Raw genomic sequence first — 14,687 nt, forward strand, 5'->3', positions numbered from 1 at the left:
GTGGAGTGGGCGCAGTATTGCCCCCCACAAAGCCCACGGCTGTCTGCAGAGCCGTGGCAGGGCCCTGTGCCACCGGAGTAGAGCTAGGCCACATTTTTAGCCAAAGCTTTTTGCAGATTCACCTACCCCACAGTGTGTTGTGAATTTGTGTCCATGGTGCCCAATTGTTTTGGGACCCGCCTCCCCCCGGATCTTTAAAATAAATAAAGAACAGAAAAGAAAACCCCTCTAGCCTGTGATTTTGCCGTTCAAAATTTCCTTTAATTTTGGGAAAGGATCACGATCAAAAGTCACCCGAAACAGTCCAGTTGATCTCAAACAAAATGTTTCAACATTTTGATTCAAAAATATCCCTGCTTGGGTTTGACCCCAAACCATTTTTTTTTTTATTTCAGAATTGCCAGGGAACCAAAACATCCCTTATTTGCCCAGCTCTGTTCCCGGCCCATCATGTCTCCGTTGCTCCCCCAGACACCAGGCGGGTGAGGTAATATCTTTGATTGGACCTGGGGCGAGACAAGGACAAGCTTGCCAGCGTACACCGAGCTCTTCTTCGGGTCTAGACTGGGAATTGGGGGGGAAAGCGGTTGGCAGAACTAACCAGCCGCTTGAGGCCAAGTCCCCTGCAGAGGAGCTGGGTGCATTGGCCAGTGGGGGCCGTGCTGGGCCCTGCCACACTCCAAAGGGCGCATCTCATCCCCTTCAGTCCATCCCAACTCAGCAGGGCAGCGCCTGCCCGGAGCTGACTACTGTGGTAGCACCAAGGAGCCTGGCGGGGCACAGGGCTGCCAGGACGGGGCCTTAGTGAGGTGGCCTCTTGGGGCACCCACAGCAGAGTGACGGGCGAGGCGGGTTTATGGGGCGCAGCGGCTGAAGCCAGAGGGGAACTTGGCCAAAGTTTTTTTGTGGGGTCACAGATAGGGTGACCAGATGTTCCAATTTTATAGGGACAGTCCAGATAGTCGGAGCTTTGTCTTCTCTAGGCGCCTCTTACCCCCCACTCCCTGTCCTGATTTTTCACACTTGCTGCCTGGTCCCCCCCCCAAGTCACAGACCCAGGAAAATCGTGCCCAGCGGAGCGTTTCCAGCTGTTCCCCGTGATCCGCCAGAGCCCCGGCGCTGCCTTCCCCAGCCGGGCTGGCGGGTGCCGGGCTCCGGGCCGGGGCCAGCCCCAGCGGGGCGGGGAGCCGAGCCCCGCCCAGGCAGCTCGCCTCCGCCGGGCGTGCCGAGCCCTGCCCCAGCTGGCGAGCCCGGCCGGGGCGAGGCGCCAGAGCGCCCGGCGGAGCGCACGGGGATGGAGGCGGCGGCGGCTCTGGCAGCCCTGGCCCTGGGGGTCCTGCTGCTGGCGCGGCCCGGCCCGGGGGCCAGCCTGGAGCGGGGGGCCGCCGAGGTGAGGGGCGCAGCGGGGCGCTGCCCAGCCCGGGGGGACTCTGGGGTGCGCAGGGCTGGGGGCATCCTGGGGAGGGACCAGCGGGCTCTGGGGATCCCGGGGGGCTGGGGGCATCCTGGGGGGCATGGGGAGGGGCTAGAGGACTGTGGGGATCCTGGGGGGTATGAGGAGGGGCCATAGGGATGTGGGGATTCTGGGGGGACTATGGGGAGATCCCGCTATCCCTCGCCCTAAAAAAAATTGGGCTACTTGAGAGACAAACTGAAACTGGCTCGAAGGAAATCGGGCAATTCCTTTGTCTGGGTCCATTTGCAGTTGTATTTGGGTTTAAGTTTATTTTTTGTCTTTATGTCACTGCACGTGTGTGTCCTCTCCTGGTCGGTGGGGAGAATTGAGGTGTCAGATTTTGGTACAGAACAGAGGGAGCCTTTAGGGATTTGTGGTTCTTCACATTTGGGCTCTGATTCAGCGAAGATTGACATAGATGCTTAATTTTTAAAACCATGGGTAGTCCTATTGCATTAACTGGAGCTGCTCATGGGCTTAAAATGAAGCATCTGCTTAAAGTTAGGCACGTGCATACAATCCTGCAGGATCCTGGTTTTAATGTATTAGCTGCAAGATCTGGGAGAAGCTTCTTCTCCCACCTCCCAGGTGATTATCAGCATTGCCAACCCCAACTGCTCCAGAACCATGAGCCCAGCTTCTAGAATTGTGAGACTGGCATAAAATCATGAGATTAAAAAAAAATTGGAATTCTTTTTATTCCCATCTGGGTTTTGAGCCGGGGTGTGTGTGTGGGTGTGGGTGACATTTTTAAGCACCTCTCCTCAGTCCTGAGGGTTAGAAAACAGGAAGGATGGACCAGTGTTCCAGTGTTTGGGGCCTGGGACTTGGGAATCCTATATTCAAATCCCTGCTCTGCTACCGACTTCCTGTGTGGCCTTGGGCACGTAGTCTGTCTCTGCCTCAGTTCCGCATCTGTAAAATGGGCATAATAGCACTCTGTCACAGCGGGTTGGAAGGATGAATACATTAGAGTGTGACATGCTCAGATACTACAGTCCTGCAGGCCACATAAGTACCTTCAACGTTTATTTTTGTTTTTACATGAAAGCGGAGATGAGTGCTCTGAGATCTGCTGATGAATGTGTTATCTAAAAGCTACGTGGTGGTGGTGTTAATAATAATCCTCAATTAATCACATGACTCCAGAAGCTGAGGCTTTAAGAAAAAACATCAAATCTGGCCAGACTTGCCATTAAAACCACAGGAGTTGGTAACACTGGACTATATAAACTAGGCGCATAAGTTTATGTGCAAATTGTTAATCGCTTTATTTCCTGGCTTGGCCTTTGTTTTTCTTTGTGTTAGTAGTGACTGTAATGGCAATAAAAAATAAAGTTGAAAAGCTACATCTGAAATGTCTGAATTTTAAACCATTATTATCCCCTCTATGCACATGGAGAAAAGGAGGGTGTGGATTCAGATCGGATTCGAATTTGGGAGAGTTCGGTCCCAGTCCCATGCTGAGGGCGCTGGCCAATGTTTAGGTGATTCAGGAAAGCACTTTGCCAATTCTCCTTGCAGTCAGCGGGACTTTCTTAAAACAGTGGTATGTGTGCTTCGTTCCCATTGGCATCAATTAAAGTTAATCACATGCTTACAGTTAAGCACGTGCGGAAGTGTTTTCCGGAATCTGGCTCTCTATGAACAATGCAATAAAGGACAAAATCCCTGTAGCTTGACGAAGGAAACACCCTAAGGCCATTGGAAATAGGCAGAAAGACTGTTTAGAAAAGAAAGGCAGAGAAAGGGTTGACAGAGAAGTGAGAGGGAATGTAAGGCATAGCTGAAACCACCTCATTTAGGAATTTTTTATACCTCCTCCCCCAATATTGCTGTGGTGTCTGGCTCCCATTTCTCTCCCCCTTCACATGCTCAGTCTTGAGCACAAATTGAATGTACTTCCCTAGGTGTATTTATACGTGCTGAGAAATCCTCCAAAATATTCCTAAATCTGCCTTCGCTTGGTATAGTAGCTTCTCCAATCTAGCAACTCTGTCCGTGTGTATAAAGCTGATCTTGCCAGCACGGGCAGGAGTGGATTTCATATTTTTGTTTGTTATTGAGTGTTGGGATTAGCCTGCTGTGCTGTGACAGGTAGTGTGCATTCCCTCTCCCTTGTTGTATCGTGCGGCTTCAGTGGAATTGGTGCTGCCTTTAAAGGAACTAAACACTGGGGCTGTCTATTAATCGCAGTGAACGCCAGCGATTAACGCAAAACAAATTAACTAGATTTAAAAAAAAGTTACGATTAATCGCAGTTTTAATCGCACTGTTAATGAGTAATAGAATACCAGTTTAAATGCATTATAAATGTGTTTGGATGGTTTTCTACCTTTTCAAATATACTGATTTCAATTACAACACAGAATTTGAAGTGTACAGTGCTCACTTTATATAGGGTGACCAGATAGCAACTGTGAAAAAACGGGACAGGGGATGGGGGGGGGGGGGGAATAGACGCTTATATTAGAAAAAGTCCCAAAAAACGGGACTGTCCCTTTAAAAACAGGACATCTGGTCACCCTAAGTCTATATTATTTTGATTACAAATATTTGCATTGTAAAAAAGATAACCATGCAAAGCAGTGTGAACCAACACACCTTCATTTTCATCATCTGACTCTGATGCCACCAACATAAATTAACTCATTAGTTTTTAACCAGAGTCGTCAGCATGGAAGCATGTCCTCTGGAATGGTGGTTGAAGCATGAAGGGGCATTCGAATGTTTAGCATATCTGGCCCATAAATACCTTGCAGTGCCCGCTACAAAAGTGCCTTGCAAATGCCTGTTCTCTTTTTCAGGTGACATTGTAAATAAGAAGTGGGCAGCATTATCTCCCGTAAATGTAAACAAACTTATTTGTGTTAGCGATTGGCTGATCAAGAAGTAGGACTGAGTGGACTTGTAGGCTCTGAAGTTTTACATTGTTTTGTTTTTGAGTGCAGTGATGTAAAAAAACATATTTGTAAGTTGCACTTTCATGGTAAAGAGATTGCACTACAGTGTATGAGGTGAATTGAAAAATATTATTTCTTTAGTTTATCTTCTTTACAGTGCAAATATTTGTAATCAATAATAATATAAAGTGAACACTGCACACTTTGCATTCTGCATTGTAATCAATTTATTTGAAAATGTAGAAAAACATCCAAAAATATTTATAATATATTTAAATTGGTATTCCGTTATTGTTTAAAACTGCAATTAATCATGACTATTTTTTTAATCTCACCATTAATTGTGATTATTTTTTTTAAATCGTTTTGCATCCCTACCAAAACCCTCACTCTTGGTGGGGGTAACCTCATACGCCTACCACAGTAGGAAACAGAGGATGTTGGAGTGGCAGAAATCAAATATGTTCCACTTTACTGAACCGTGTTTCTATCACGTTGGCCACATCACAGGCTTTTCATCAGAGCAAGCCTTGGAAGGATTAGGTTTTATCAGCACATGTCGATAAATGTCAGTTTCAGCATATACACACAAAGGGAGGGAAAAGTGTTTGGATAATAATTGAAATTTACAGATCGGCAAAAAAAATGCTGCTTGAAAACGAATTCCAGCTTGATTTAAGGCTGTTTGCTTTCTCTTTTTGACGTATGATGTTGACAATTGGTGTGTGAATGGCTGTAAAGCTTGAACTTTTTGAATTTCAGAGTCTACTGTCATTAAATAATTATTGTCAGACCCCCCCCCCCACAATTTCATGCAACTGTGAACATTTAAATTGGGGGAAAGTGCTTAAAATGCATACTTTTGCACAAGTGTGATCATTTAAATTGAGAAAAATGCTTAAAAATAAATATTACTATTATCTGTTGAAATGATAAAAAAAATCAAATTCCGCCAACGTTGTTAATAACGGTGACTCAGAGATGGTGATGAGTGTGATATAAGAACCTATATAGAATAGCCCTTATGGGGAAGGCACTGGACTTGGATTGATTAGTTTACACGCCCAGCTTGGCCACAGACTGTCCATGTGCAAATCACTTAGGCCTTCTCTCCATTTAAAAATTAGATGGATTTAGCTGCGTGGTTCAGGTCTGTGAGAAATTCCACAGCCTAAGTCCTAACCCACGGGGTAGACACAACTAGGTCAGTGGAAGAATTCTTCTGTAAACCTAGCTACCGCCTCGACGGAAAAACCCCTTCTGTCACTGTAGGAGGCATCTACACCATGGCAGCCCAGCTGCCGCGCCGTAACTGACCTGCTATAGCAGCTGTAGCCAGGAGGGCATAGACATAGCCTAAACTCTTTGGGACAGGAACTGTCTCTTGCCGAGTGTCTATGCAGTGTCTCGCTCAATGGGATGTTAGCAGAAATACAATAGCACGTATAGACCAAGAGTGACACCCCCACAAACTTTCTTTGTGAAAGATTAAAATTAAAATGTTTAAAAAAATTCCTGTGCTGGAATGATTCTTTCAATTTAACACCAGGATATTTCCTACCTTAACACGAGGAAAAGTAGCCCAGGCGTGGAGGGAGAGGTAATTAGTCAATTTCCTGTAAGGAATAACAGTCATCATTTTATTGATCCTGTAATCTAAGGAGGAATAAAAGGCTCATTAGATCATAGCTGCTAACAATGGCCAGTGATAGCACCGAGGTGTCACACAGTTCAAAGATTTCAACGTGAACCTCCACATGAATAATTGTGAGGCGATTACATGAGTCACAGATGTGAATGTGCAGTGTGAACAATCAAACTTTCTTTACAGCTGGTTCATGACACAATCATTGCTTATTCTTGAAAATAACACCCTGGAGTCAAATGTCTGAAAGCCTCTGGGACCAGTCAGATTTCGCTATGCAGATTTTTATATTGACTAACGGTGACGGATTCTATTTTTTCCTCTCTTGATAGCCCTTTAAAAACAAAAACAACCCCCTCCCCGCAAAGATTAATTTTTAATAAAAAGAGCAACATGTGCAAACTGGTTGGGCAGATATTTGGGCGTTTGTAGGGTCAGGGTCTCTTTCTACACCCTGGCAAAACTCCCCCAAGCACCTTAAACCATCTTCTGATGTCACTTGCACCACAATAACTTCTGCCTCTCCCGGGTGTGAGTGAGATGACCATTGGGCCACCGAATGGGGAATGCAGGCTCTGTCCCAAGTCGCTCCGTGCAAAGCTGAGAAGGCTGTCTTCATTGACAATGGCAGTTATGTTCCCAGTGTCCGTGCTGAGTGAGGGGAGGGTACAGTAACCAGAGCGCGGAGGCCGGAAGACGAAAGGAGGGGGGAGGCATACAGTTCACGAGCCAAGGGGAAATTCTAGTTTACGCTGATGTGAAATTTATTTATTTAATATTAAAACAACTGAGAAGAATCTCTTTGATTGCTCAGTGGAAAATAACACGTCACGGATGACACAAAGGCCTGAAACTGCACATTTCAACCTCCTCATGGTGGCTGTATTTTTTTAATTTTTTTATAGGGATATACTATTTATTATTACTGTTCTAGTACCATCCATGCTCTGCTTGGTGCTTTCCAAACAAGCGGGAAGCCAATGGGCCAGGTTGGTATAGTGCCGTTGCAGGTCTGGTCCATTGAAATTGATGAAGATACTCGATTTACACCCGCTGAAGATCTAGCCCACAGTCCCTGCCCGGAAAAGGCAGGTCAAAAAGACAAACCAAGTATGAAGAGCTTGGAAAAGGCTTAAAATATACAGTCAAAATGTACACGTGTTCTATCTTCATTCCAACCATTCTCTGTCTGTTGGTTAATTTCATGTTGGAGTGGGAGTGGGTCTTGAGGGACATGCAGGAGAGAGCGTTCCTTCCGGAGGAATTTCATAGGCAGGAGTGGAAAAGTAAAGCAGGGTGTTGTTTTAACCAATCTTGGTCCTCGTTTTCTGTTGAACTTGCTTTGTGTACCTTTTCGATGACGGAGGAAACTAGAGCTGTACTTGAAGTTTCGAATGAGGACTCGCTCCAAGAGGTTATGCCGTCAAGAATGCAGCTTGGGCGTGTGGGAAGCAGACAAACAAGAAGTCTTTGCATCCACCTAAACCACATGTTTAGAAAGCAGTGAAGAGATAAGGATGATGCAGTTAGCATGGACCCTACCAGTCCAGGGCTTACCCTCCCATAGCACTCTTCACCCAAGCATCTCACCGTGCTTTGTAAGCGTTAATTAAATCCTTATCAGTCCTGTGAAGTAGGTAAGTATCGTTATCCCTGTTGGAGGGAAACTGAGGCACAGGAGTTAAGGGCCTTCTTTTCAGAGGTGCTGAGCACCTTCATTGACTTTCAATGAAGCTATTGGCCCGCTGCGTGTCTTAGCTGCCCCTAAGCATAGGTGCTGGAAGTCGGGGTGCTGGGGGTGCAGCCGCACCCCCTGGCTTGAAGTGGTTTCCATCATATCCGGGGTTTACAGTTTGGTTCAATGGCTCTCAGTCCCCCCACTCTACAAATTGTTTCTTGTGCTGACCCTTGGTAACGCTGATCTTGCAGCAAGGAACTCATTGGCTTAACTGCCGAATTGGAATGCACATGGATTCACTTGTGTGGCAGTCATTTTATCCATATAATAACAGCTGGCTCTTAGACAGCGCTTTGCATCTGCAGATCTCGGAGCACTTTGCAAAGGAGGTCAGGGGCATTATCCCCATTTTAAATCTGGGGAAATTGAGGCACTTCCTATTCCAAAATGTATAACCCCCAACACAACTACTTATCAGGGGGCTCATAGAATTGACTTGATTCCAGTGCTGATACCTGGATTTGGAAGAAAGGGAAATACAAAAAAAGGTTCCTTGTAGATTTCTGAGACCAATAGCCAGAGAGAGGCTGAGGTCCAAAGGACGTGGCATCCAGTTGAAACTATCATTCAAGTGAAGGAGGAGGGCTTTCGGAGAGTTTCTGATCTAAAACAATTACGATCTGCCTGAAATCCCGCTGTCTTGGGGTTAAGGATTCAACCTGCAACTAAAATGTGCTGCTTCTAATTGTGGTTTCCAAGGGGAGGAAATTCGAATTGTATTTGCCTCTTGCCTATGGACACTTTAACGTGAGGAAACACCTTGCCCTCAGCCTGAAATCTCCATTGGGATGTTTTCCCTGGCGGTAATTTTTGCTCCCTTGTAGTGTTATCCGAGGCGAGGCCAGGATGTTGGAGCTTTGTCTTTCCTTCCAGCTGCAGGTAACCCGGGCCAAGCTTCAGTGGGCTTTGGGTCAAGCCCTAACCAGGAAAGCAGGATCTCTATCATAGGTACTTACAAGGCCCCCATTGCCTTAGTATCTGAGTTCCCAGATCCTCAAAGGTATGAAGGTGCCGACTGCCGAGCTCCTGTTGAAATCAATGAACGTTAGGTGCCTATCTACCTTCGAGGAGCTGGGCCTGAGTGCGTCATGCTCGTTGGTGTATTTATCTTCACAGCGCCCCTGTGGGGCAGGGCAGGGCTACGGATAAGGAACCGAGGCACAGAGAGGCTACATCGGTTCGCTTCCCTGCCTCAGTGTCCCTGTCTGCAAAATGGGATAACACACGTCACCTTTTAGGGGCGTGCTCCTTTGTCAGTGAACATCCGCGTCAGGGCCCGAAAGGGTTCAAATACCTTCGCCACTTTCACCCCATGGATCCCCTCCCCCTGCAGCATCCTCAGCCCTCTGCATAGCCAGTCCCTCCTGACCCGGCTTGACCTGCTCCCTGGGGCGCTTGCGGCCTTCTGTGAGCCGCCCTGGCTTCCAACCAGCCAGAAGAATTTCCCTCTTGTTTTGCTCCGTTCTCCAGTGCGGAGGGCGTGCTGGGCATATTTTCCTTTAATGCTCTGCTATTCATTTCCTGCTGGTTTTTATATTGCATGGAAAATAGCATTTCCCCTTCTGTGGCGGGGGGAGGGGGTAAAACTTTCCTACACTTTTAATGACGGCTTCTAGCTCTGCATAGTAACTTTAAACTGTAGCTCTAATGAGATTTAATCCTCTTGTTTTGATCAAGTGACATAAAATCTCCCTATTTGTATTCTCTGGGTGGGGGTTCAGAGCTGTTGCAATTCTAGAGGCTGTGTTGTCTATTGGTTAGAGCAGAGGCGGCTGCGAGTCAGGACTCCTGGGTTCCATTGTTATAGTCAAAGGTCTCTGGGGCAGGGACCTAGGCCCCAATCCCCAAAGGTATTTAGGCACCTGCCTTCCATTGATTTCAGTGGGAATTAGGTGCCTAAATACCTTTGAGGACCTGGACCCTTGTCGAGTTCAATGTCTGATAATTGCTATGCAGAGCCAGAGAACTACACACACAAAGCAGAACTCACCCCTTTGTTCATAGGCCAGCATGAAACCTATGCATCCACTTCACTACTAGAAGTTTGTATCTGCATCCAATCCGTGATCCGCAAAAGAGGTCCGTGGATATCTGTGGATATCCACAAAGGGGAGGGATAGCTCAGTGGTTTGAGCATTGGTCTGCGAAACCCAGGGTTGTGAGTTCAATCCTTGAGGGGGCCACTTGGGGATCTGGGGCAAAATCAGTACTTGGACCTGCTAGTGAAGGCAGGGGGCTGGACTCGATGACCTTTCAAGGTCCCTTCCAGTTTTAGGAGATAGGATATCTCCATTAATTATTATTATTTTTTGGATTTGCAGGGCTCTATTCATTACCTCTCCGCGCAGGAGTTAATGTCGCCCGCAAGGAATAATCATTCTGTATCATTCAAAGCTGAGTGAAATCCAGAAAGTTTTAAGGGCTGGTATATGCTGGGAAGTTAATTCAGAGTAGGCCTGGTGTGAATTTGAAGCAGCATACCTATTCCTGATTAACCCCACTTTGTGGATTAAACTGGTTTGGAATATGGCACTCTGGAGTACAAGCATCCAAACCGAGAGTTAAAGCTATTCCAGAGTAACTCTCCATATAGACAAGAGCTTCACAAACAGCATGAGACCTTGTTGACACACAAAAGTTACTCCAGAATAGCTATTGTGCTTTAAATTCATACCCTACTTAAATCGTAGTTAACTTTCAACGATCGACATATAGACAACTTACTTTGTAGAGCGAAATAAACTAGCTTCCCCCCGCCGTTTTAAGAATTTGAGGTATTATTCAAACACACACACGGAAATGTGCTTAAAACATGACTTTAAAAAAAAAAGATGTTTGTAAAGGGCTTTTAGATGCTCTGATTAAAAAGACGCTGTGGCAAAACAGTATTGTAATAAGACCAGATGCTTTTTGTATCAGGGACGTTGGCTTTCCATTTGTGCTGTGTAACACCTTTTTATGCAATGAAACAATTTGAAATGAATTTGCAGAATAACAAACACAAAGGTATAGGTGTAAAAAAAGGGGGGGGGAGGGGCGCGAGAAACCATCTATTCCTCAGACATATTTTTTTCTATGGTGCTGTTGTTGTAGCCGTGTCAGTCCTAGGATCTTAGAGAGACAAGGGCAGTGAGGTGATACTTTTTATTGGACCAATTTCTGTTGCTGCGAGAGAAGCTTTCAAGCTACACAGAGCTCTTCTGGTAGCTTGTCTCTCTCACCAACAGAAGTTGGGCCAATAAAAGATATTACCTCGCCCCCCCCTTGTGTCTCTAACATTTTGTGTGTGTTGGCTATACCAGGTGCTATATATCACAACTAGAAAGACGTTGGCTTTTCTGATTAAAGACCAATCTCTGGCAGGACTAGATGATGAAATCTGTGGTCCGCCTGCTTCCCCCCCCCGTCCCAATCTGGAATGCTGATAAAGAAAGGGGAGTACCGGAGAGAACAGAGATGGAATAGTGCAGTGCCTCTGGGGGTCTGCTGGTCTCTGCTGCGTCTTGGCTAGAAGCTTGATTAATGCTGTCTTTGTAGCATGCTAGGATAGCATGTAATGGACACGGCTTGGCTTTCCCTGAAACCGACTGCTCACAAAGACCGAGCCAAACCGCAAAGTCACCCGACTGGATCAGAAACATGAGGGCTGCGTGCAGTGAGATGAGCTCCAGTGCTAATGAATTGAAAGTCAAGCACCTAGGAACAATCATTGGAAACCTTAGGACCTGAGCGCCTCGCTACCATTGATGGATTCATCCTCACAACCTCCCTGGGAGGCAGGGCAGGATCCCCATTGTACAGATGGGGAATTGAGGCACAGAGACACCATGGTCTTGTCTACACTAAAAAATGTTGCTGTTTTAACTATGCTGGTATAGTTAAAGGGGCAAAACTCCCCAGTGTAGATGCAATTGTGGTATAAAAGCATTTGTACCAGTATAGCTTTTTCTGATTCAGCCGAGCAAAATAAGGTATAATTTGCTCCGTGTGAAGGCTTTTAGGGATGTAATTCTGTCTGCAAAAATCACACCCCTTAAACAACATGGCTGTGTCGCTAAAGCTTTGAGTGTCGACTGGGCCTAAGTGACTTGTCCAAGGCCACCCTGGAAGTCGGTGGCGGAGCTGAGAATTGGACCCAGATCTCGTGGCGAAGGCTCTAGCCTGTCTTAGACAAGCTGTAGCGAAGGACAGTGTTGGAGAAGAAGGCCTCAGAGGAGAGAGTCTGAAGGAGCTGAGATTATAGCCTGGGAAGGAGAAGGTTGAAGGAAGACAGCTACAAAAACACTTCCAAGGAGTGAAGGGAGGGAACTGTTCGTCCCACAGAATAGTAGGAGCAGCAGGCTAAATGCTGGAGATGGAGGGAGAAATCCGAGACAATAGCAAGACTAATGCTCGTAGCCATAGCAACTGAAGGTTGGAATGGACTCGCCAAAGGGAGTTGAGACAACTAGGCCCTGATCCTGCTCACGTTGAATTCAGTGGCAAAGCTCCCATTGTCCCTCGTGGGTGCAGGGTTACGGCCTATCATGGCAGACACCAAAGAGGATGGGATGTTAATATGACAGAGTGTAACTTACTGGTCCAGGAACTGGGGAGGTGTAAGGTAAATAGTATTTAAAAGGGCCTTGTTATGTTTGACAGAATACACACAAAGAAGCTAGATAAAAATGTAAATACTCTTGCTGGAAGGTTGCAACGTAACGTAACTTTATTTCTCAGAATTCAGAAAGAATGACACAAGAACCCCAAACCAGGAGAGACAAAACAGGCTGCTCCCTGGGGGCAGGGAGGCATAATTTTCCAGCCTGACTCTCATCACAAACTTCACTCCAGAGCCCTCTAGCCTGCCAGCAAGACCAGGAGCCCCTTCTCCCCTTAAAATGATAGCTTGCAAATCCAACATGGTCCTCAGGACATCACAAATATATAGCTTAAACGAAAATATCCACATCCACCCTGATTTACGAACCTACACAAATGTATTGCTGACACCGGGGGTGATTATAGTAGCGCCATTGAAGTAAAAGGAGCTGCACTGATTTACACCAGGTGATGATTTGGCCCCAAATGTTCTCCTCCTCATTGGTGCAGTCTATACTTTTGACCTTTCTCTTGCCTCGGATCATGAAAACAGCCCAGTCGGTCTCACTTCGGTTTCCCATCAGTTACGCTCTCTGGTAGCAGGAAAGGTTGGTTGTCTAATGAAACTGTTTCCACTGGGATGGGAGACAATTTCCTGGGAACTTTTCTATGCATATTATATGTTGGACCAAGTCTGAGCTGACGAGGTCCCTTTATTTAAAATAATGAATAATTAAAGAACAATCCGGAAAACAGAACTCTCTTGTTGCAGAGCAGAGAACACCACGAGAGCATGTTCCCTCTCCAGGGATACATCCGGTTCCTTTGCAGCAGAAGACAGTGCACACAGCTGTACTGTGGCCCCAGATCTCTCCTGGGCTCGATCCTTTCCCCCACTGAAGTTCATGGGAGTCTTGCCATTGACTTTGTAGGGAGCTGATCAATATCCGGCGCCTTCTTTGTCCCTCAGCGGTGTAGAACCATTTCAGCACGCTTGGGGAACTTTGGCTACGGGCTGTGTGGTCGGCAGGCTGTGCCCAGAGCGCTCTGTTTGAGAGGCATGTTACAGTATTTCCAAACTACCTCCCTCTGCTGGCTGGAATCGGAATGGCCCAATAATGTCATAAGGCCTATACTGCCAGCAGAGAAAGAAGAGTCCCTTTTAGCTCAAATGGTGAGGCTGGTGCTTTTGGGACAGGAAGATCAGTTTGGTGACTTCTGTCCCCACTAAGATCACAGGAAGCAACATCCACACAGCTGTGTACTCCTAGGTGGGCCTGGTTTTGCTGCACTATTTCCAAACATGAATATTGTATCCCAAGCAATCAAGTGCAGATGAACGACTGTTAATATTCTCAGGCTTTTTTTTTTCCCAGTTGTGCTTCAGCTACAACTTACTTTTCTGTCTTCCAATTTTTCCTTTGATGGCAGATGTTCCTGGAGAAGTATGGCTACTTCGATGAGACAGCTCCTAAGGGACCCACTTCTGCGCAGTTCGCAGAAGCAGTGAGGTAAGAATCTTCCTTTGTGTAGAAATTTCAAATGCAACAAACCAAGATCCCCATCCAGCCCCTGGCTTCTGGGTTGTGTGAGCTGTACCCTGACCTGAGGTAGGGTCGCCAACTTTCTACTCACACAAAACTGAACACCCTTGCTCCGCCCATGTCCCATCGATGTCCCGCCCCTTTGCCGAGGCCCCACCCCGCCCACTCCCCCGCCCTCCTGTCGCTCGCTCTCCCCACCCTCACTCACTTGCTCATTTTCACCGGGCTGGCGCAGGGGGCTGGGGTGTGGGAGGAGTTGAGGGCTCCGGCTGGGGGTGCAGGCTCTGGGCTGGGGATGAGGGGTTTGGGGTGCAGGAAGGAGATCTGGGCTGTGGGCTGAGGGGTTTGGAGTGTGGGAGGGGGTTCTGGGCTGGGGCAGGGAGCTGGGGTGTGTGTGGGGGTGAGGATCCAGCTGGAGGTGCAGGCTCTGGGGTGGAGCTGTGGGCTGAGGGGTTCGGAGTGTGGGAGGGGTTGAGGGCTCTGGCTGGGGGTGCAGGCTCTGGGCTGGGGATGAGGGGTTTGGGGTGCAGGAAGGAGATCTGGGCTGTGGGCTGAGGGGTTTGGAGTGTGGGAGGGGGTTCTGGGCTGGGGCAGGGAGCTGGGGTGTGTGTGGGGGTGAGGGCTCCAGCTGGGGGTGCAGGCTCTGGGGTGGGGCCAGAAATGAGTTCAGAGTGCGGGAGGGGGCTCCAGGCTGAGGCAGGGGCTTGGGGCATGGGCAGGGGGTGTGAGGGCTCCAGCTGGGGGTGCAGACTCTGGGGTGGGGCTGGCGATGAGGGGTTTGGGGTGCAGGAAGGAGCTCCGGGCTGGGGCTGAGGGGTTC

At 47.5% G+C, this 14,687-nt stretch overlaps 1 protein-coding gene across 1 annotated transcript in view; it reads left to right on the top strand.

Annotated features, from left to right (window-relative positions):
- The first annotated feature begins 1,285 nt into the window (after positions 1-1,285).
- The window catches only part of MMP28 (matrix metallopeptidase 28), a 46,223-nt gene continuing 32,821 nt past the window's right edge, over positions 1,286-14,687 (top strand). Inside the window, exons 1-2 of the mRNA XM_054008377.1 lie at positions 1,286-1,390; positions 13,755-13,834. Of these exons, the coding sequence (XP_053864352.1) occupies positions 1,295-1,390; positions 13,755-13,834 (176 nt within the window). The 5' untranslated portion in view covers positions 1,286-1,294. The remainder of the gene's footprint in view (positions 1,391-13,754; positions 13,835-14,687) is intronic.

This window comes from Malaclemys terrapin, chromosome 18 (genome assembly GCF_027887155.1).
Source record: "Malaclemys terrapin pileata isolate rMalTer1 chromosome 18, rMalTer1.hap1, whole genome shotgun sequence".
Taxonomy (NCBI): Eukaryota; Metazoa; Chordata; order Testudines; family Emydidae; genus Malaclemys; species Malaclemys terrapin.